A 22806-nucleotide genomic window follows, 5' to 3' on the forward strand; every position below is an offset into this window, starting at 1 on the left:
CCCGGCGCTCGCGGACGGGGGCGGGGCCTCGGGCTAGCCCACTGCGCGTGCGGCGAGGGGCGGGGCGCGTTCAGACCCGGGTCGGGCTGCTCCCTTTGCGCGTGCGGCGAGGGGCGGGGCGAGGGGCAGGGGGCGGGGCGGCGGGCGGCACCCAGCGCGCGTGCGCAGGGCGTCGGCGTCGCGCGCGCTCCCGCCGGTTGGCCGCCTCCTCAGCGGCCGCCGCCGCCGCCCCCGCCGCCCCCGCCCCCGCCCCCGGCCCGCGCACGCGCCCCCCGCCCCGGCCCCGCGGCCCGGCCCGCGCCCCTCGTCTCGCCGCCTTCCCGGCCTCCGGGCCTCCGGGCCTCCCGGCGCCCCGGCCTCGCGGCGCGGCCCCGCAGCATGCAGCAGCAGCACCCGCGGCGGCGGCGGCGGCGGCGGCTGTGAGGGGAGGCCGGGGCGGGGGCGGCCTCCCGGGGGCGGCGGGGCTCGCGGGCCCGGCCCCCCTCGCGGGTCCCGGCGCGGCGAGGGGCGCGGCGCCTTTGTTGCGGCGGAGGCCGGGCGCCGCCCGCGCCGCAGCGGCCTTTTTGTGTGCAGATGGTGGACGCGGGCGGCCGCGCGGCCGGGGCGGGCCGGCGGAGGATGGAGGCCGCGGCCGACGGCGCCGTGGACATCGTGCCCCTGGAGCGCTACGACTCGGCCCGCGCCAAGATCGCGGCCAACCTGCAGTGGATCTGCGCCAAGGCCTACGGCATCGGTGGGTCGGGGCGCGGCCGGGGCGGGGAGTCCCGGGGGCGGGGGCGGCGGCGGCGGCGGGGCCGGGGCCGGGGCCGCCTTTGTGCGCGGGGGCCCGGGCCGCACGGCGCCGCGGGGGGGCCCTCCGGAGGCGGCCGCCGCGGGGCCGGGGCGCGCGATGGCGGGGGCTTGGGCGGGGGTCGCCCGGCAGGTGCGGCGGGAGGCGGCTGCGCGGGGTGGGTGCGGGGCCGGCCGTCCTGCGGGGGGGGGGGTGCGGGGCCGACCCTGGACGCCCTGCGCCGGCGGGGCGCGCGGGAGCTCGCACGCGGACTTGCCCGGCGGGAGCCGGCGGTGGAAACGGAGGGCGCCGCGCGGCCCGTCCCCGCGCTGGGCTCCGGCCGCGAACCACTGGGTAAGCTCGTTGCCGCATCCGCTGCCTGCGGTCCTAATGTGCGGAGCGGGTCGGGGGTCCCCGCTCCAGCTCCCGGAACTTCCCAGACGAAGGGCCCCGTCGCGGCTCGGGGAGACCCGGTGCTTTGTTTTGGGTCCATCTGGGCGCGGGCGCCGGGCAGCTACCTTCTCCGTGGACGCCGCTGTCCGGCGGCCTTTCCTCCGGCGCGCCCCCGCCCCAGGGCCGCGGCAGCGACGTGCGGAGCGGCCCTTGGGGCTGGACTCGGCGGACCCCGCGTGAGCCCGTCCGGAGCAGGGTGGCCCCGGGACAGGATCGCAGCAGTTGGAGCGGCCTGTGCGCGGGCGAGGCCCGGCCCGTCGTGAGGGTAGACGCCCTGCAGCCTGCGCTGGCCGCTGCCTTGGGTTGGCCGGACAGCGTGCGAGGAGCGCCTTGTCCTTCCCCGGCCGTGGGTCCTGCGGTTTCGTTGATGGCTGCCCCGCGGCGACGCAGTTTCTGGGGAGGTGGGTGCACACGCGAGGTCTGATTCTAGGGAAAGCAGGGAGTCGATGAAAGCTGCAGGAGCTTGAGAGCGAGCCGTGAGGAGGAGAACTGGGTGTCTTGCAGCCGGGGTAGGAGGGCCCTGAGCCCGGTGCGCCTTTGCGGCTTTGCCTCCCGCCTGCCAGGGACACCTGCGGCCGTTGGCCGGCCTTTCTCTGCGGGCGCCTTCCCAGAGGGCTTTGACGCGTGACCTCTCAGGTTCTTCCCAGCTCCGGCCGACTTCCTGCTTTTCCACGGCCGCGTAGTACTTCACCGGAGCCTCGGTCACCGCGCTCGGATGCTGGCGGGGCTCCCGCGCCTGGCCCCGAGGCCCAGTGTGTCCTTGGGCCCGGCTCCTGGGGCATGTGTGCAGGGTCTAGCTCCTGTGCGTGTTTGGAGATGTTATGTATGGAAATGACTGTGTCCTGGTGGTGAATGCTGTGCGGGCACAGATACTTTTCAGAAACTGTCTCGTTGCTCACTTTCCGTTTCTTTCTTTCTTTTTTTTCATAATTTTTTCAATTTATTTATTTTCAGAAAAACAGTATTCATAATTTTTGCACCACACCCAGTGCTCCATGCAATCCATGCTCTCTCTAATACCCACCCCCTGGTACCCCAACCTCCCACCCGCCCTCGCGTTCTGTTTCTTTAGCAGAGCAGATGAGTGTGTGTCTCGCTGCGCTCCGCTCTGGCGACCGGCGTGGGCTTCGTCCGCTCTCTGGAGATGAGTGTGCGTCTCTCGGGGTCCAGTTTTATTCCCAGTACCAGATCTCTCTTTAATGCTCGTCGACGCATCCGGTAATTAATTCAGAGACTCATTAAAATAGGCCTTACAGTTTTGGGATCGTTAAAGGTGGGTGTTCATAGAGCAGAACGTGCGCAGGAGCGGGAGGAGGAAAGATGCTGTCCGAGGACCTGAGACCGGGTTCCGTGTTGCCCCTCCGGCGTTCAGTGGCTCTCCCGTCGCGGTGGCACAGTGGCCAAACGCTGAGTCTAGGAGGTCTGGTTTCCGTTCAGTTTTGCCAAACAAAAAGGCCTTTCCAGTCTGTACGTTGATTCAGAAAGGGAACAGACTTTTTTTCCCTAGTTGAGTGTCCTTTTAAATTTACAAATTTGGGCGATCCTAAGTCGCGTGACCCAGAAGCCTCACCTTGGCTCAGTGGAGTGGTTTCTTGGAGGTCACTGGTGTGGAGGTCACGGCCTGGGTGGGAGACTGGCACTGCCCGCGGTCTGGTCGTCCAGGAGAGCAGAACGGTGCAGCGGAGTGGATTTTGATAGGATAGTTTAGACAGCAAACACCCCCCCTCCCGCCCTGAAATTCTTCTCCTAATCTAGGGGCCTGTTCTTCGTTTCTTCTCTGGGACAGCTCCCTGTGTCTCTCTGGTTTAGTTCCAGCTAATCAGATGTGCTCTTCGGGTCTGCAGCTTGCAGGGCGCGTCAGTGTTGGCGCCTGACAGTGAAAGCGGCTTCAGGGTTTCACCTGTGCGGTTGTCATTAAGTAGCTGCTGAAGCCGAGCCGCTCCTCCTCTGTGCGGGAACGGAAAGCACGTAGGCGCTCTAGGGCCAGGTGTGCCAAGGCTGCCGTCAGGCTTTGTGTCTGCCTTGTGGGCCTCTCCATGTCCCCCGGGTCACTGCGCGCCATCTGTAGCGCATGGGGAGGCTCAGGGGCGCGTCCCCCCGCCGGGCCTGCTGGTGGCCTGCTGGTGGCCTGCCGTGATTCAGAAAGGTGCCTTTGGCTCGCTGCAGCCCAGAGCCGGGGCCACCTTGTGCTTGCTCTGCCCCTCCTCGGGGTGACTTGTTTCGTGGAGAGTGATTTCGTTATTTTCTTAGCGGTAATGTCCTGGATGTGCTGAAGGTGTTCACTTAAAAGTATCTGCAAGAAAGAGTAGAAGCCGGTGCCCGGCTGGCTTGGTCGGTAGGCTGTGCGGCATTTGGTGTCTGAGACCGGAGTTCAAGACCACCTTGGGGCTAGAGCTCACTTACGAAGACCAAAAGAAATAAAAGTAGAAGCTGCTTACCTGGGAAATTTTGTGATTTTTTTTTGGTGGAAGTTGTAACAAATTTGTAAAAAAGGAGTGACCTGAAGTGCCGTTTGTTTACGGGGGAGAGTGCTGTGAAGGGTTACCGCGTTCCTGGCTTTGAATTTAGCTCATGACCGGAGAAGCTTAAAGGGTTCTAGGCCTTGGTTTCAGAGGGTAATGGGAGGGTGTAATTGTTGTCTTCCAAGGACAGTGTTGAAACGCAAGCAGGGAGAGGACTGGAAGGCACTCCGCTGTTTTCAGACTTGTTGCTATGGGGCCGAGTGCTGGTGATTTTCCTATCCAGGAGCCCCGGAGGCCAGGCTGGCACTGGTCATGCCTCAACACTCCCTGGCCGGGGGCTGAGCTGCCCGAGCCGGGCAGGCCCGGAGGGGCTACCAGGGCAGCTCATGGGGGTGGAGAGAACCTATCCTCCTCGAGGGATTGACACTGGTCCTCTCGCTCGCACTGGAGTGATGGGACAACTGATTGGGAAGCATGTTGTGGGAAGGGAACTCCTCGTGGCTGGGCTGGGTCTGTGCAGCGGAGCTGGGGGACCTGCTGCTGAGTCGCGTTCTGCAGACCGCAGGGATGGCCTGGACCCTGTCTGCTCAGTGGGTGTCAGGAGCAGCCAGCCTCTCTTCGGTGTCAACTCTGGGCTTACCACCTTGTGTCACCGGGACCTTTGGTGAAAATGGACTGTGTGCTTGGAACGTCTCTCCAGGCCCCAGAACTGGAAGTAGAGGCGGCGGCTGCTCTTGTCCCTAGGCGGGTAGGAGAACAGGCCCGTGTGCGTCTTAGTCGGGAGGTCCTCACTTGCAAGCTCATGGTCGTTTTTTTTAACCTGGTGATTCACTCAGATTCCTGGTTTATGAGTTCACGTTGTATTTTTTTTTTTTAATTAAAAAAAATTTTTTTTGAAGACCTCTTTTATTTATTCGACAAAGAGGGAGAGACACAGTGAGCACAAGCAGGGGGACCTGCAGAGGGAGAGGGAGAAGCCGGCTCCCCACTGACCAGGGAGCCTGACATGGGGCTCCTTCCCAGGACCCTGGGGTCATGACCTGAGCCAAAGGCAGATGCTTCACAACTGAGCCCTGCAGGTGCCCCCGGATTGTGCTTTTTTTTTTTTTTTTTAAATTTTTAAAAAATTATTCATTTATTTATTTATTTATTTGACAGAGAGAGATGACAAGCAGGCAGAGAGGCAGGCAGAGAGAGAGGAGGAAGCAGGCTCCCTGCTGAGCAGAGAGCCCGATGCGGGGCTCAATCCCAGGACCCTGGGATCATGACCTGAGCTGAAGGCAGTGGCTTAACCCACTGAGCCACCCAGGCGCCCCCAGATTGTACTTTTTAATCATTGATTGTTCTTGGCAAGAGCTTTGGGTACTTTGGAGGTGGAGGGGACAGGCAGCCTGGAATGTACCTTCTAGGTTTCCTAGATAGTGAAGGGGCCGCTGCTTGGCCTGTGGCACGACCTTCCCTCTGCTTGGGAGCGCTGAGGACTGCCTGGTGTCCGTGAGGCCAGGGGTCCCGGTTGTCCTGGTGGATGCTCTGTTTGCCGCGCTCAGCTGCTGGTCCCGTGGGTGCCAGAGTTGGAGCCCTTCTTGAAGCGGTTGGAGTGCAGAGAGAGACGATCTGTGCTCCGTCCCCATGGCCGTGACCTGCATGAGTGCGTTTCTAAAGCTCTACCAGTTTGCACGCATCCTCTTTCCTGTCCTGTTGCCACCCGCTGAAGCTAACTGGGGCGCGATGTCCACCTCGAAGTTCAGACTGTCCCGAGCCTTTACATGGGAGCGACCCTCAGAGCAGCCGGCTGCTCCTAGGCTGCAGCGGTAAACTCGTGCACGTGCCCCTCCAAGAACCCCGTCCGTGTGACCTTTATTCCCCGACTAGCTCATGGGCTTCCCCTGCTGTTGATTGGCTTTGTGGCCGTGGTACCGTACGTGGACAGTGTTCTTTTTTACTTCCTAGTTGGACGGTTGAGCCACTCTGATTGCTTCCATCTTCTGTCTGATCGGAGCGCGGCCAGGATGGGGCCAGCGGTCACCGTGTGCTGCCCCGGGCCTCACTGTCCTGTGCGCTCCGTAGCCCAGGGTGTCCGTACGGGCCGAGGTGCGCCCATCGGCCTGAAGCCCACGCGAGCTGTGGAGGGAGGGAAGGGAGGTGCGCGAGCGCAGCGTGGCGTCCGTGCCTCAGCCGTCGGGAGGCCGACTGGGGAGCTGCCGGCTGGGGGAGTGGGCCCCGTGGAGCCGTGGGCGGGCTTCGTGGGTCAGAGGTTATGGGAAGGATGGGTCCGGTGTGGGAAGCCCCTCCAGGAGAGAGGGGGGCGTCTGGCTGGTTGTGTGCAGGGCAAGAAGTGCTCAATGTGGACCGAGTAACCTCCTGACAGGGCTCGTGGACCGGAATAGGAGGGATTGGTTTAGGAGACCAGTGTGGACCAGATGGCCTGTGGTGTTCCATGCTGGGTGGGGTTTCTTTCGTGATGTGTGTCTGGGAAGGTTTGTTTGGTGGGGACTGATGAGAGACGGAGCCTGGCAGGATTCTTCTAGCAGGTTGGAGTGGGCAGAGGCAGTCCGGTGGGATATCTGGGATCAGCTCTCAGCGTGTTTCGGCTGCCATGATGACATTACATAGCCTGGATGACATCTGTCTCCCCCAGTACTGGGGGCTGCAAGCCCGGGACCCTGGCGCTGGCAGCATCGGCGTGCGGCGAGCCTGCTTCCCGCCGTGGGGGTGGCTGCTCCGTGCCAGGGCAGGAGGGACGGGAGAGCTCTGGGGCCTCCTTACGAGGGCGCTGACCCCCCGGTGAGGGTGGCACCTCCTCACGCCTTCAGCCCGGGGCTGGGATTCACTCTGCGGGTTTGGCGGGTGCACATAGGGTCCCTAGCAGAGCTGGGGGGCGTTTTGCTTGATGGGCCGAGGCCTAGCCTAGCCTGTCTGCCACAGGGACGACAGAGCGGATGAGGCCCTCGAGATGGGCTGGGCTGACGTTGGGGTGGGAGGTGGGCCCGCACAGGGAATAGTTAGTCCTTATTCTGCACAGCTTTTCTGCTTTTGTGTCTTTCCAACTCCTCCGTCTGGCCCTTGCTGTGCGCCTAACCCGTGCGCTTCCGGGCCCCTCGGTGACTGTCCTCTACTCGCTTCAGACTCACTCACACAAAATTAGATCGCCGTCAGTTCAGCGAGTGTGTGCTGTGGACTCGGGGGTCCTTGACAAGCCTCTCAGGGCTCGGGTAGTGCCCGACTTGGCCGCACACTCGGACACCTGGGATGCACCCGAGGGGACAGGCACCTGGGGAAGGAGCAGGTGCTGTGGCAGCGCAGGTGAGGGGAGCGTGAGGGAATCTCGAGTGTTCCATTCAAGTTAAGTGGGGCTTGAGTTTGTTGTAGCTTAGGTGGGGAAGAACCAGGTGGAGGTGAGGGCACAGGCGGTCGGAAGCCGGGATGAAGGGGAGATAGGGTGGGGCCCCTTCTTGCCCAGGGGCCACCAGCCGTGCAGCTGGGACTGGGCTCTGGGTGCCTGGTGGGAAGGCGAGTGTGCGTTGGAAGAGATGCCTGGGGCCTGGCCTTGGGCTGCCTTGAATGGCTGGTGGGGAAAGTGGGGTTTTGTTGGGTCAGCTGGGGAGCTGTTGAAGGTTCCTGAGGCCAGAAGAGACGTTGGAAACCTGTGCCTTCCAGAGAAGTCTCTGTAGGGTAGGGTAATGCCCCTCGTTAGGCAGATGCACCGGGAAGAATTTTCCTTCGGACCCCTGGGAAAATCGGCTCTGCGGAGAGACACTTTGCACACGAACGTACAACAAAGCGCACACGTTCCGAGAGTGTAGTTTCAGGAGCCTGAGCACGGTCAAGGTGAGCTCTTTGCTCTGACCGTCTACAGGGGTCCGCGTGTGCCCCTCTAGCGGGTCCCAGCCCAGAGCCTCTCTGCTGTGCGGAGAGGTACGCACGGCCCTAGAAAATCCGAGCTTACCCTCAGCCCCTGGAGCAGTTTCCTGTGTCTGGGGGTGCCTGGCTGGTGCAGTCAGTTGGGCTTCCAGCTGTTGGTTTCAGCTCAGGGTGGTGGGATCGAGCCCCACTTCAGGCTCCATGCTCAGGGTGGAGTCTGCTTGAGTTTCTCTCTCTTTCCTGCTGCCCCTTCCCTGGGCGGAATAAGTAAATAAGTAGATAAACAAAGTTTGTTTCCCACTTCGAATGTCTCTATTTCCCCTAAATCCCTTCACCAGATGTGGAATCTGGTTGATGGCTCTTTACCACAAGCGCGTGAAAAAGGTGTTGCTGCTTCCGTCCAGCTCCTGGAGGTTCCTGCTGTCTGTCGAGCTCGGGGCACCTGCACCTGTTTGGAGTGCAGGGTTTCTCTTCAGCTGCTTCCAAATATTTTTTTTTGTCTTTAATTTTCAAGAGTTAGTGATGATGTGTCTCAGTGTGGATTTCTTTGGGTTTGTGTTATTTGGGGTTCACTCGGTTTCTTGGAACCTGTGGATTTATCGTTTCTGCCGTATTTGGGAGGTTTTCAGCCATTATTTTCTTCTCATACTCTTTCAGCCCTGCTCACTGTCCCCTCTGTTCGGGGACTCCAGGGACCTGGATTTTGGCTCTCGTGCTCTCCTGCAGGCCCTGAGGCTCATTTGTCTTCGGCGTGCTGTCTGTCTGTCCAGCTTGGAGGACTGTGTCTCTGCCCACAGGCTCACTGCCGCTGCCCTCCATCATGTCCGCTGTTGAGCCCAGCCAGCCGTGCAGTTTGTTGCTCTAGTTTGCAGTTTTGTTTTCAGTTCTTTTATCACTTCTTTTTCTTTGCTGAAATTCTCAATTTTTCTTGTTTCGGGAGGATTTGTTGTTGCTTGTGGAATCACTTTTATGAGAGTTGCTTTAAAGTCCTTGTCGGAGAACTCCGACCTTCTGCTCGCTTTGGTGTTGGTGTCAGTCGGTGGTCTTTTCTCATGAGTCATGAGTTTCCTGGTTCTGGGTGTGACAAGGGATTCTCGATCATTTTTGTGTCGGGAGCCTCTGGGTCCCATCTGCAGTTCCCGCAGCGTCATCCCTAGTCAAGCACAGCACGGCAGCCTGGGCCTGCCTGTGTGCAGCGTGGTGCCAAGGACAGTCTAGCGTTCAGGCCCGAGTGCTTTTGGGACGGCTGCCTGGTGTGTCTGCGGCCGGGGGGCTGCCGTTGTGCCTGCTGGTGCTGTTTTTAAAAGGCGGAAGAGCTTCCTGGCGCTGGAGGGCCTGGCGTCTCTGGAGGACAGAGAGCGTGTCCCGGGCCGGGTGCTGGCCGTGGTGGGGTCCCCCTGTGCAGACCGTCGGGGGCTGGGGCTGGAAGGAGAGTACCTCCAGACGGCGGGCTGTGTGGAGCGAGGTGTTCCAGACTGCTCAGTAGTGCGGCTTCTTGTCTGCCCCTCGCTGGTTCTGCCGGGCCGGCCTGCTGTGTGGGGCTCCCGGTCAGTGTGGGGCAGGAATGAGCCCACTCGGCTTGCCTTCTGTTTCGAGGCGGAGGGTCAAGAAAGCCCGGTCTGGACACTCCTGTTGGGTGGGAGGTCATGAGCTGCCCCATGGCTGTGCCGCTCCTCCAGTGCGGGGGTCCCAGAACGCTTTGCCCTCCTCAGGCGGCTTTCATATTCTCCTTTTGGTTGTCTTTTGACTTTCTTCCGAGGTTTGTCGTTGGACTTGAGAGGAGCAGGGAGGGACAAGTCCGTGCCTCCTGTCCTTGAGCACTTGGCCACAGGGCGCTCACGGCTGCTCGGAGTTTGTGTTGTGTTCTCCGGTTCGGCCGCGCCGCCAGCAGGCTCTTCCGTGCGTGCGCCTCCGCCTGGACCCTGGGTTTCGTGAACTTTGCAAGTGCGGAAGATTCTTGTGTGTTTGCTGGAGGACAGTTTCTGCCCCGTTTTCTCTCCTTCGTCTTCCTGTGACACGCGCAGACCCCTCGTTTTCCTTCTGTGCTGCGTGTCCTCCTCTGTGGCTGGTCCGCGGCTCACCAGTGCAGCCGACTGAAGCTTCCTTACTGCACGTTTTTGTTCTGCAACTTCCGCTTCGTCATTTTTCTTACCTGTCAAGTTCTTTTTTCTTTTTTTGTAATTTCCAGATTGTGTTTCTTTCAAAATGCTTCCCCATCTTTTAAAAATATTTTATGTTTTATTTTTTATAGTTTTATATTTTTATTTTATTTTTAAATATTTTGAAGATTTTGGGGCGCCTGGGTGGCTCAGTGGGTTAGAGCCTCTGCCTTCGGCTCAGGTCCTGATCCTGGGGTCCTGGGATCGAGTCCCACATCGGGCTCTCTGCTCAGCGGGGAGCCTGATTCCCTTCCCCTCTCTCTCTGCCTGCCTCTCTGCCTGCTTGTGATCTCTCTCTCTCTGTCAAATAAATAATAAATCTTTAAAAAAAAAAGATTTTGAAGATTTTATTTATCTGAGAGAGAGCGCGCGCGCACACACGAGAGAGCACAAGCAGGGGGAGCAGCAGAGGGAGAGGGAGAAGCCGACTCCACGCTGAGCAGGGAGTCCGATGCGGGACTGGATCCCAGGACGCCGGGATCCTGACCTGAGCTGAAGGCAGCCGTCTCACCGACTGAGCCCCCCAGGCGCCCCTTCGTCTTGTCTTTTCTCCTTCCGTTGTTTAGCTGGAGGCCTCCGCTGAGTACCCTTAAGTCAGCTCGTCACCCCAGCCGTCGTCTCTGGAACCTGTTGCTTCGTCTTTGTTTCGTTGCCGTTTAATTAGGACGTGTCTGGGCGCTGTTTTCTTCTAGTCGGTTCTGTTTGGTTTGGCTGGGCTTCGTAAGCCTGCAGACCTGTGTCCTCCAGTAAGTAGGGGAGAGTTTGGCCCTGACTTACTCAGAAGCTTCCGGGCACCAGTCTCTTCCCTGCAGGACCGGCATCAGACATCCGATGTCGCCCCGCTGCTCCCTGAGGCTCTTCCTTCTCTTCCGTCTGTCCCTTCAGCTTGATGATGTCTCGCACACGTCTCGGCTTCACTGACCCACTTCCCCGTCCTCTTCATTCTCCTTCCTGCTCAGGGAACATTTGGTCGATACGCCATATTGTTCTGTCCTCAAATTTTGGTCCCCCCCCCCCCCCCATTTTATTTCTCTGCTGAGAACTTTTATCGTCTCATTTATTTCCAGAGTCCTGACCTTGATCTTGTAGAGCCTGGTTGTAGTCTGTGCTTTAAAGTCTGGTCATTCTGACATCGGGGTCATCTCAGCGTTGGCGTCTGTTGCTTGAGTCCCGCCCCCCCCCCACAAGAATTGGTCACATTTTCCTGGTTTTTATTTTATTTTGTTTTTTAAAAAGATTTATTTATTAGTCAGAGAGAGAGAGTGAGCACAGGCAGACAGAGAGGCAGGCAGAGACAGAGAGAGAAGCAGGCTCCCTGCCGAGCAAGGAGCCCGATGTGGGGCTTGATCCCAGGACGCTGGGATCATGACCTGGGCCGAAGGCAGCCGCTTAACCAGTTGAGCCACCCAAGCGTCCCTATTTTATTTTTTAAAAAAGATGTGTTTACGTATTTCAGAGAGCAAGCAAGAGCAGAAGTGAGAGTGCATGAGGGGAGGTCAGGGAGGGGAGCAGAGCATCCCAAGCAGACTGAGCTGAGCATGGAGCCCGTGGGTTTATTCCATGACCCTGAGGTCATGACCTGAGCTGAAACTGAGTCAGACGCTCACCCGACTGAGCTACCCAGGCGCCCCTTTCCTCGTTTTTAGTGTGGACGAATTATGGATTGTGCCTTGGACATTTTGACTGTTGCACTGTGGGGCGTGTTCTAGGTCCTGCTGAGGTGTTCTGGTGCTTTGTTTGTAGTGGGTGGTAGTAATCACCTTTAGGTTCAGGCCATGGGTCTGTTGTGCTGTTGGTGTGCAGTGAGTTCAAGGTCATTTTGGTTCTTTGGGTCTCTCCCTCATGCATGTAGCTCAGGGTTGTGTGGGTTCATCCATGGAATTAGGGATCCCCTTCCTGGCTCTCCTTTCTTGGATTCTCCCTACACTTTCTGGCTCCAAGAAGCCCCTCTTCTCCGGCTAGGACAGGGCTTCAGGTGGAGTCCTAGCTGCCAGAGATGTCACCGTGCAGCCCCAGCGTACCTGGGGTGGGCGGCCAGCGAAGAGAGGTCGGCAAACGGCAGCTGCCCTGATGTCCTCAGACCACGGAGGCCCCTCCCCTCTCGTGTTCTGGTTCCTGCACAGTCCCCACCGTCCTGTAACCAGGGCAGGCTGGAAGGGAAGAGAGGAAATCCAGCCCGGGTCCCACTTGCCAGCATGCAGGGCCCTTTCCTTGGTCATCTGGCAGGAAGGACCCGGTTTGCGTCAGAATTTTGTGTGTCCCCCGTGTGGTGCTGCGTCGGGCTGCCCTCAGCTCAGAGATAGGAGAGGAGCTGGGTACAGAGCTGGGGACCCCATAAGTGTTGCTCCTTCGGGCTTGGCTTCTGCTCGCACAGTTGCCTGCTGTTGTTGGCATCAGGAACCCTCCCGTGGCTGCTTTCAGTTTCCTGCAGAGTTCATGGTGGTCCCGGGGGAGAGGCTGACCTGACCTCCTTCAGCCTGGCAGTCCTGCAGGCCCGGGAGCCGGCCGCTCCTGCTCGCTGTCTCTGCTGGCTTTGCTGTTTTGCTCCTCTGCTTCTTGCCGTTTGTGCTGAGAGGATGAGGTGTCTGGGGGATGGCAGGGACCCTCGGAGGCCCGAGACGGAGCCTCCTCTGGGGGGAGCGTGCGTTTGTAGACCCTGGCCCCAGTCGCCGGTCACCTCCCTCCCCTGTGCTGCTCCAGCTGCTCTCAGGGTCTGCTGAGCCTCTGGTTCTAGCCTGTTCTTGGGGTGCAGCCTTTGGGGTTTTCAGCCGAGAGTGTCTGCAAGGTTACCCAGGTTCCCTGCTCTTCGCCCTGCCCTGCAAATCCAAATTTTGCCCTTATAACTTGAAAGGTGCTAGAAATGTGGCTTACTCTCTTTCTCTTTTTCTTTTTCTTTCTTTTTTAAGATTTTATTTATCTCAGAGAGCCGAGCCAGTAGCACAGGCACAAGTCAAGGGGACAGGCAGAGGGAGAGAAGCAGGCTTCCCACTGAGCATGGAGTCCGACACAGAGCTCGATCCCACAACCCTGACATCATGACCTGAGCTGAAGGTAGACCCTTCACAGCCTGAGCCCCCAGGCGCCCCAGCTGCAGGGTCCTCCTGGGACAGAGGGTGGACCGGACAGCATGCTGTAGCGGCATGGGCTCTCTGGAACGTGTCCGGTGACCTTGTCCGCGTCAGCTAGCCGGGCCCTTGAAGGTGTCAGTTCTGTGTGTACCTACCGTCTGGGGTGTGTGACCTCCTGGTACTGGACAGCCCCTCTCCGTGTGGGGGTGTAAGGATCCCGACTTTGTGTCTGGTCACGAGTCTTCCCTTGCCAGATACGGGGTACTCACCTGCTTCACACTGGTCCTGCTGGCGGGCACTGCGGTGGAACCCCAGGGGTGGTAGCTGCGGGTGCTCTCTCTTCCCTGGGGAGAGGGACTAGCACTTCCTGGGGAGTCTCTGAGGTGTGAGCTAGGAGGGTCTTGCCAGGACACTGGCACTGGGGTTTGTGCTCAACCCTTCCCTCCCCTAGGCACCGTCGTTGGTCAGAGAGCTGTTCTCCGAGCTGTGCCCCCGGCCTCGAAGTGAAGGGGAGAGGGAGGGTGGGGCGGGGCCCGCGGGGGGCTGACACGTCTGCTGCTCGCGGTGCCGCGTGCTGGCCCGGGCCGTGGTGTCTCCACCTCCCCGGGGTAGCACTGTGCGGTCTGCAGCCCCCTCTTCTCTTCAGCAGCGCCCGGCCCTCCTCTGCTCTGGTCTTGGGTTTCCCTGCACCCTGGGACTTCTTTTTAATGGAGTTTCTCACAGTTTTGTGTTAGTGTTTTCATTCATTTAAGAAACATTTGTGGGGCGCCTGGGTGGCTCAGTGGGTTAAGCCACTGCCTTCGGCTCAGGTCATGATCCCGGGGTCCTGGGATCAAGTCCCGCATCGGGCTCTCTGCTCAGCAGGGGGCCTGCTCCCCTTCATCTCTCTCTGCCTGCTTGTGATCTCTCTCTGTCAAATAAATAAATAAAATCTTTAAAAAAAAAAAAAAAAGAAAAGAAACATTTGCTCTTCCTCCTTGGAGCGTGCTTGTAAACACCCGTCGGTCCCCGTCAGAGGACTCTGACGTTTGGGCCCTCGCGGGGTCGGGGGTCTCTTGACTGTAGGTTCCCTCTGTTTTCTTTGCAGAGTAAATCCAGATCATGTTTTGGGTATTCGGACTCTGACATGTGAGACTCTGGATCCTGTTAAGATCTAGAAAGTTTTTCTTTAAACCGGCGGCCCAGTTAGGCCGAGACCAAGTCTGCCTGCCTCGTGTGCGGCTCAGCTCCGTGTTCGTTGGGTCCTGAAAGGCCTGGGCCACTCTGGCCGGCCCACAGGACACCACAGTGAAACCTGGGTCCCAGCGTAGTTCTCAAGTCGTTGCTGTGCTGATCCCATTGGGGTCACGCCGGGGCTACTTGGGTTGTGTGGGACAGGACCACAGACTCGGGGATTCCCTATGCAGCATCCACTCCTGCTTTCTGAGGCAGGGGGTGCCCAGGGTCTGTCCTTCTGGTCTGGCTGGAAGACGAGTCTGTGCTTCCTGCAGCCGAGGCGGCCCCAGCACAGTGGCGGCGAGGGCGCCTGCTTGCACGACTGTTGGCTGTGGCGTTGCTGCTGTGCTTGGCGGCTGTAGAGCAGGAGGGTTCACGGGTTCCGCCTGGCACAGCTGCTCGGCTTTCTTGCATTCCTGGCGTAGGCTTGGGGTGTGGGCAGATTCGAAGGCCTCTGGCTGATTTTACTGCCCTTATGATGATTTGTGGGGCTTGTCCCCATGCGTCCTTAGTGAGAGGTGGTGTAGGTGTCCTTGATGGGGACCGTCACAGCCGCCTCTGGCACCTCAGCAGTGGCCACTCTCAGTGGCACGAGTGCTGATGTCTTGGCACCCGCCCGTGGTGGGAGATGGGCTGCGGCAGGGCACGGCGGGGCTGCTGGAAGCCCTGGACTGAGGTTCTGTCCTGCTGGTTGTGGGCAGCTGGGTGGTCTTTGCTGTCCTCAGACCCCCTGGAGCCTGTTGGGGTCTTGGGCTTCCGTGGGGGGCCGTAGCGGGGTGTCGGCGAGGGGCTCCCTTGCCTAGCTCTGGGTGCAGGGGACGTGGCGGCAGTCTGCAGGGCGGAATGTGGCGACGGATGGGTGCTTCCTTGGCGTGCCTCTTTAACCTCTTGAAGTCCTTGACGGTCCTGTAGAGGAGAGCGGCAGCTAACGCTTACATGAGGCCTGAGACCCAGGACTCCAGCCCTCCCCTCAGCACCAGGACTCAGCTCTCTGCCGTGGACAGGGGGGACAGGCCCTCTTAGCACCTGAGGATCTGGGAGGCCCAGTGGTAGGAAGCGCTGCCCTCCGTCGCCTGCGCACCTGCTGCCCCTCTCCATTCCGGCACTTGCTGTGCGCCCTCCCTCTGTGGAGTGGGCTGGCCCGAGCCCTCCCATTGCCCACACGGTCTTTGCGTCACATGCACCTGCAGGTCCTAGCCCTGTGTCGCTGGCCATCCACAGTGTGCCTGCTGTCACTGCGGGCCTGTGTCACCGGGACCCCTGTCCCCCAGACCGCGCTCTTGTGGCCCCATGTTCTGCTGGTTTGCCAGGCATCGCCCTCCCGCTCGGGAGCCTCCTGCCTTCCAGCTGTCTGCTGGGTGCGCCTTCGGCTTGTGGCCTCTGCCCTCACACTCCCCTGCTGCTTCCCCTTTCCTGCCTTCTGTCTGTCCTTCCGTCCATCCTTTCCTTCCTTCTGTCCATCCCTCTCAGCCAGACAGCTGGCCGCCACCAGCACTAGCAGTGGCACCCTCCGCAGCCCCTTCGTCCGTCCCCCTCCTCACCCGGCTCCTCCCAGGGCCAGCGCTGCCTCCCACTTGTAAATCCACGGGCACCTTCCAGTCTCTTGGGTCTTGTGTCGCGGATCACTGCCTCTTGGATGTGTTCTCTCTCTGACCCCACCTTCTGGGGTCCCCCGTGCCCTGACCTCTTCTCCGTGTCAGGGCTTGGCAGCCATCCGTGGGCGGTGGGTACTCTGCACGCTCTCCCCGTGGCCGCCCTGACGATTTCTGGGGTGTGGGTCCCAGCCAGCTCCTTTCTCCAGCGCTTGGGTCTCTGGGTTTTTCTGCGTCTGCTGGGAGCCCTGCGAGAGCCCCCGGATGCCGCGGAGCTGTCGTGCCCGGCGGAGAGCGTCCTTCTCTCCTGGCCGTACCCTGAGCTTCTGGTGTTTGAGTTAGCAGAAGCCCCGTCCTCGTCGGCCAAGCGGGAGACTCGCCGTCTCCTCGGTCGCACCGCAGACCTGGTGCCCCTCCCGCTGCTGCCTGTTCACGGCCAGCCCCCGTCGTCGCTCAGGCCGCTGACTGCAGTGGGGCTCTGGCAGCGAGTGACCCCTGTCCTCTGACTCCCCCGATCCCCCCGGGGCCGGTCGCCCCCGTTACTCTAGCCCCCTGAGCACCTGTGCCCGCCTCAGTCCCTGACGACCCCACGGACACCCCGAGTCCCTCCTGTGCGGGCAGTGGGTACGGGCCTAGTCGGTCGCCTGGTGGGCGAGTAACAAAGTGGCCTGTGTGGCTGGCTCCTCCTGCGGCCTCGAGCCGTGGTTTCCCAGAATCCTCTCTTCAGGGTCCTGGCCTCATGTGTCCCTCATGTGTCGTCGTCCCGGCTCCCTTCCTGCCCCATCGGCTGCGACGGTCTGCTCCCTGCCCTGCGGGGCCGGCCTGGGGTCTCGTCTGTGCCCCACTGCACCTGTCCCCTCTACATGGTGCCCAGAGCCTTGTGTCCGTGTCACTTGGTGACTTCTCCGTCGTCTGAAGAGGCTCTGCCCAGGCGGTGGCTCTGGCTCGTTTGATCCCCTCGTTTCTGCACGTTTTTGGCTCACGGGAGGCCCTCAGTAAGTGAGCCCTAAACAAACGGGTAATTGTGACCATCTGATCTTGGCTTGTAGAGGAGAGGGAGTCAGTCACTGGGCATAGGTCCAAGACGTTTGCAAGTTGTCTTTTTTTAAAATGGCTGTTGACTTCAGTAAAACCAATGGGAAATTTCAGAAATGTGCCCAAGCAGTCCTGGCAGGCGCTGAGCCCCTGAGGCAGCTGGTTCGCTGACTCTGCTGGAGGGGGGCGGGGTGGGGAGGGGCTGCTGCGGCCCTGGGGGGCGGGTACGGGGTCCCGCGGGGACACGGGGCAGCAGGGGGCCTGTGTCGAGGTCCAGAGTGTGTACCTGGAGCGGGTGCATTTTCCCGTAACTGCCAGGGTCCTGATTCCGTAGGTTAGGTGAGTCAGTGATAGGACTCATGTTCATGTCCATACGTGATTAAAAAGTAGTGGGGCGCCTGGGTGGCTCAGTGGGTTAAGCCGCTGCCTTCGGCTCGGGTCATGATCTCAGGATCCTGGGATCGAGTCCCGCATCGGGCTCTCTGCTCGGCGGGGAGCCTGCTTCCTCCTCTCTCTCTCTCTGCCTGCCTCTCCATCTACTTGTGATTTCTCTCTGTCAAATAAATAAATAAAATCTTAAAAAAAAAAAAAAAAAAAAAAAAAAAAGTAGTTTATGGGAATCAATTTATAGCAACTATTTATTTATTTTATTTATTTGACAGAGAGCTCACAACCAGGCAGAGAGAGAGGGAAGCAGACTCCCCATGGAGCAGGGAGCCTGATGTGGGGTTCGATCCCAGGACCCTGAGATCATGACCTGAGCCAAAGGCAGAGGCTTAACCCACTGAGCCCCCCAGACGCCCCTGTAGTGATTATTTTTGAAGCTCCCACTAAGTGGGCCTTCTGTAAAAGCGAAGGCAGCTGCTGGGCCGTGATGGGTGATCTGTCCAGCCTCGCCAGCTTCCGGGGTTCAGCTCGAGTGTCTTTCTGCCCCTGTGTTCCAGGACCTCTGTCCTTCCTAGGGAGAGCCCCCCACTGTGCCTGGGTCCCGTCCCCTCCATGGCAGTGGCTGTCAGTTTCTGGATCTGTCTCAGAGTAAAAGTCAGCCAGAGTTGCCAGAAGGTTGGCAGGAAGAGAACTGGATGACCCTGAAGCTTTAGGTTTGAGCAGCTGACCTTGAGACGGAGCCGCCCAGGAGGGCGGGCAGGGGAGGTGGAGGTCCCTGACAGCGGCTAGGCTCTGTGGTGGCAGCCTCCACCTGCCAGTCTCCAGGGAGCGGAGGGGTGGAGCAGCTCAGGGGAGGGGCTGGCGTCAGGGTGTGCAGCCTGCCGGCCTGAGGTCACCTGCCTGGTGAAATGGGCAGTGCCTCTTCCAGTGTTTGGAGAAACGGGAACCAGCAGAGGGGATGGAGGTGGGGCAGGTGTGGAGAGAGGCAGAGGACTTGGCGGGGGTGATCCCGAGGCCCCAGTGCTGGCTGGTCCCACTGCCCCTGCCCAGGGCAGCCTTGTGTGTTGCCCCTGAAAATGTCCTCGGACCGTGGACTCCCTGGCTCACTGTCCTCCCCTGACTTCGTGCTGCTGGGGACCAGGTCTGGCGTCCTCCGCGCGTCCTCCAGGCTGCTCTCCGCTCCCTGTCCTGGCTCCTGTCCGTCCCTTAGCACCTGGCCCTGCCTCGGCCTCCACTCTCGCGTGACCATCACATACCAAGAAGGCAGAAATCTTCTCCCTGTGTTTGCTCCACTGGGCCTTGCGGCTTTTATTGGTGGGACGGTCTGTTGTGACTCAGAAGCCTGGGCGATTTCAAGATAGGATTGTCTCTGACAGGGTCCATTCATTCTGGAGCTGTTGGCTGCTTTGTCCCTGAGGCAAGGGTGGGACCCTCTGGCCCTGGTCCTTCCTCCCTGCCCACTGGGCTACCCTGATGCTCTCATCGGGCTTTGAGCCAGGAGCTTGAAAACAAAGGGCAGCGTACAGGGTAGCTACTGTTGTTGGAAGTAAGCGCTGAGGAGACAGGGGACACGGAGGAGGCCCAGAGCCACAGTGAAGTGACTCAGGGCTCTGAGAAGAGTGCGGAGGCCGGAGGGTGGGGGGCGGGAGGGCAGGCGGAGGGGGCTTTGGGGGTCCCTGGCAAGGTTGCCTCTTCCTCAGGCAGTACCACTGAGAGTTGGACCAGAGCCTGGACTGTGCAGGGAGAGGGCGTGCTGCCGGCCCCCGGTCTCAGCCGTGGGTGTCGTGGGTTTCCTTCAGCAGCCTCCTCGGAGAGACTGGGCTTGTCTGAACCCTTCCACAGGTGGGGATGGTTCAAATAGCTCGGCCAGCCTGTGTGGGGGAGGTCTCAGGCTGGAGAGTTAAAGGTCTGCGGGCCTCTCCAGCGGAGACCAGCTTCTGTGCAGGCTGTTTCCCAATCCACTTGAGTACAGAGTATCCCCACTTTTGGGGGACAGCAGTTGACATCGTGCAGGGCGAGTGTGAGGGACACCACAGGGCTGACCATTCCAGCCATTTAGAAAACGAGTGTCCCCAGCTGTGCACAGACAGCCTGTGTATTCATGCGGGAGGTGGTGTAGACACCGACTCCGGCTGCGCTCGTGGCCGGCGTGTTCATGCGGGAGGTGGTGTAGACACCGACTCCGGCTGCGTTCGTGGCCGGCATGTTCATGCGGGAGGTGGTGTAGACTCCGACTCCGGCTGCGCTCGTGGCCGCCGTGTTCATGCGGGAGGTGGTGTAGACACCGACTCCGGCTGCGTTCGTGGTTGGTTTCTGCTGCTTGTGACCTTGAGCACGTGGTGTACTCGCTCTGTGCTTCTGTTTCCTCATTCGTAATGCTCGATTTGATGGAGTTGTGATGCTTCTTGGGCACGGCTTGGGTGGCCCTGATGCTGCCTGGTCCAAAGTCGGGTGAAGGCCCGGCGCCGCTGCTCTGACCATGGCGCGGTGGCCAGAGGCCCGGCCTTCTCGTCCGTCAAGACCGCAGTATTCAGCCTCGCTCTCCTCTGGATGAGCTGGATGTCAGGGGAGAGATGCGCTCAACTCCTTCCCAGCGCTGATGTCGGCGGTGCTGCCCGCTGTCCCACGGGGTGACCAGCTGCTGGGTGGTCCTGGGGGCCGCACGCGTTGCCGGTGGTGGGACCAGGTGCCCCGCCTCCAGCCTCACTGTGTCTCGGTCGCTTTTTGCCTCCATTACCCCCTTGGGGCTCCCACACCCCCTTCTGGTTCTCCTGTGTCGGGAAGAGGTGGTGGTGGGGAAGCTGCTCCGGGGGGTGCCTTGCCCAGGCCCTCCCAGCTAGGGTGAGCAGCCCGTTTGCCTCTGCCAGGGGAGAAGGTGTGGGAGTGTGCAGTCCTGGGGTCTCTTTATGTCATCAGTCACCCATCGGGATCAGCGGCAGCTCTGTGCTCTGTTAGTGTTCTGAACGGACGCGTCACGCTCACGTGGTCCTCTCTTCCCTCGGCCCAGATGACGTCCCCGAGGACCTCAGGGACCCCTTTTACATTGACCAGTACGAGCAGGAGCACATCAAGCCGCCCGTCACCAAGCTCCTGCTGTCCAGTGAGCTGTACTGCCGTGTTTGCAGCCTCATCCTCAAGGGGGACCAGGTGGCCGCCCTACAGGGACACCAGGCTGTCATCCAAGCCCTGTCCCGGAAAGGGATTTACGTGATGGAGAGTGACGACACCCCCGTGACGGACCCCGACCTCAGCCACGCGCCCATAAAGATGGTGAGTTTCCCGTGCGTTTGTGGGGGCGGGGGCCGTCGCCGCGGGGACTGCTTTTAGGGCTTCTAGGGCCACGGCCACCAGCATGGCGCCCTGGCCTGTCCTGCTGCCGGCTGTCCCCCCGTGGCCCAGCTGCACGTGGCGTGGTCGGCCCAAAACTTGAGGCAGAGGTAGCACGAGCACAAGAGTCCCGCAGGCCGGCCGAGGTTCGCGCGTGTGCGAGGTGTTGGCGAGGTCCTGAGCTGCGCGTGTCTCGGGGGGCCCGTCGCTGCAGAGAGTGGGGAAGGAGCCGCTTCCTCTCCGCGCTGGTCGGCGTTGGGAGAGCTCCGTGGACGCCGAGCGTGGGCTGAGACCTGTTAATAAAAACAGCTGGAGGCAGAGGTTTTGCAGGTGTTGTGCTCCACCGTCCCTGAGCCTGTCCTGTTGGGTGGTTTCGTGCGTATCGCCTGTGTGTGTCGTGACACAGAAGGAAACGTGCCTGTCTTTCCCCGTCCCCACTTTCCTCTGGGGGCCGCACCACTGGTGGGACTGCGCCGGCGGTTCCCCCTGCTTCCCTGTTGCTGCTTGGGCTGGTCACTGGCGTTTTGCACTCGTGGGCTTTGTGACGATGTGTTGTGCGAGTCAAGAGGCTGTTCCTCGGTTCTGGGAAGAAAGGGTGCAAAGGTGTGCTGTGTCGCCAGCCTTCAGGGCTCCTGACTGGCACCCGGGGGCCCGTTTGTCGTCCTGCGGCCTTGGACACACCTCTTCCCCTTGGACCTTTTGTCTCAGCCCTGAAACAGGGTCCCCCCCCAAGGGGCTCTCCAGGTTGCCATGGAGATGAGAAAGGCACGGGGTCCTCCACACCACAGAGTGCCGAGTTGGCCGGAGCCTGGGGACGGATAATGTGCAGATAGTGACCTTGTCAGAACGGAGCTGGGTTGGAATCTGCGAGCCGAGTCTGTGTTGAACCTGACTGTTGCTTCTGCTTCCAGAGCGCCCACATGGCGATGGTGGACGCCCTCATGATGGCCTACACCGTGGAGATGATCAGCATCGAGAAGGTGGTGGCCAGCGTCAAGCGCTTCTCGACATTCAGCGCCTCGAAGGAGCTTCCGTATGACCTCGAGGACGCCATGGTGTTCTGGGTGAACAAGGTGAGTGCCGGGGGCCGCGGCCAGGGCGGGGGCGAGGGGCTGCGAGCGTCTCCTCGAGCCGTGTGAAGGGCTGGGGTGCCCCTTGGGCGGTAGGTGCTGTCTCCACAGAGGACGGGAGGCACCTCCTTGCGTGTCCCACTGAGAACCAGCCCCTAGCGGGGCCTGTGAGGGCAGGAAGCGAGTGTGCTGTGTGCGCCCTGTGCCTGCGGCCGTGCGGACCGAGAGGGCTCCGCGCCTGGCCGTGGAAAGGTGGGGTGTGAGCGGGGCCTGTCGGGTCCCGGCCTGTCGAGGTTCATCTCCCTGCCTCTGGGCATTCAAGGAGGCCTCGATTTTACAAGGTGCTTTGGCGATTAAGAGAAAAGTGGTATTTTCCTGAGTGCCGTTTCCCCCTCTTGAGTTCAGGAGCCGCCAGTGTAATCTGCAGAGTGTGGAAGTAGTTTTAGTGGCTTGTGTTATTGATAGGGTTACCTCACCAAAGCTTTTTGGTTAATAAGCATCCTGATTTGCACGTGTGCCCTGGGGGACGCTTGGGTCATAAAGCAGAGGGAACAGAAGACGGAGCTGTGCCTTGTCACGCTGTTTGAGTGTGCCACGAGTTGTGAATGACGTCCTCATACAGTTGTGCGTGCATTCTTTACAGTGTAAGGCTTTGATAAGAGGCGAGGTAAGGATCCGTGGCCGTGGAATAAGTCGAGCATGGTGAAGCCAGGCCCTGGTGTGTGGGTCGGCTCCTTTGAAAGGACCTTCCTTCATTGTCCTGAGAAGCATGGCCTTATGTCAAGTGCCTGTTGTAAATTCTCACTAAGATGCCCGTTGTGTACTTGGTTTCCCACCCAGGTATAGGTCAGGGGGATCAGATGGAGGACCAGATGACCTAGAGCTCTTCCCAGTGAGGTAGAGGCCTTCTCCAGGGTTCACTGGAACCTCTGGGTCCTGGTGTGGACTTGGAAGCTGGCCATGGCCATGGCCTAGCAGGTCGCCTCTTACTTGTCGCCGCATGTCTTACTTGTTGTCGCTTGTGTAATCCCACACGTGTCGGAAGCACCCACAAGAACTTGGTTAAAAAATGATGTTTGGGGGGTTGCCTGGGTGGCTCAGTGGGTTAAAGCCTCTGTCTTCAGCTCAGGTCATGATCTCAGCATCCTGGGATCGAGTCCTGTGTTGGGCTCTCTGCTCAGTGGGGAGCCTGCTTCCCCCTCTCTCCCCTGCCTGCCTCTCTGCCTGCTTGTGATCTCTGTCAAATGGATAAGATTTAAAACAAACAAACAAAAAGATGTTTGGGGCTGCTGTGTGTTTCCATAGGAAACTGAACCCCGAGTGATTCTTTCCTTCTTTGTTTTGTTTGGAGAGCGAGAGGTAGGGAGGGACAGAGGAAGAGGGAGCGAGACACTCAAGCAGGCTTCAC

The 22806-nt window shown here is 60.1% G+C and overlaps 1 protein-coding gene across 2 annotated transcripts in view; it reads left to right on the forward strand.

Moving 5' to 3' along the window:
- Window positions 1–457: 457 nt before the first annotated feature.
- Window positions 458–22806, forward strand: part of CAMSAP1 (calmodulin regulated spectrin associated protein 1) — a 56032-nt gene continuing 33683 nt past the window's right edge. For both annotated transcript variants that reach the window (XM_059141536.1, XM_059141537.1), the window contains exons 1-3: window positions 458–733; window positions 20009–20271; window positions 21240–21401. In XM_059141536.1, the coding sequence (XP_058997519.1) occupies window positions 574–733; window positions 20009–20271; window positions 21240–21401 (585 nt within the window). In that variant the 5' untranslated portion in view covers window positions 458–573. The remainder of the gene's footprint in view (window positions 734–20008; window positions 20272–21239; window positions 21402–22806) is intronic.

The sequence above is a fragment of the Mustela lutreola genome, chromosome 12 (assembly GCF_030435805.1).
Source record: "Mustela lutreola isolate mMusLut2 chromosome 12, mMusLut2.pri, whole genome shotgun sequence".
Lineage (NCBI taxonomy): Eukaryota > Metazoa > Chordata > Mammalia > Carnivora > Mustelidae > Mustela > Mustela lutreola.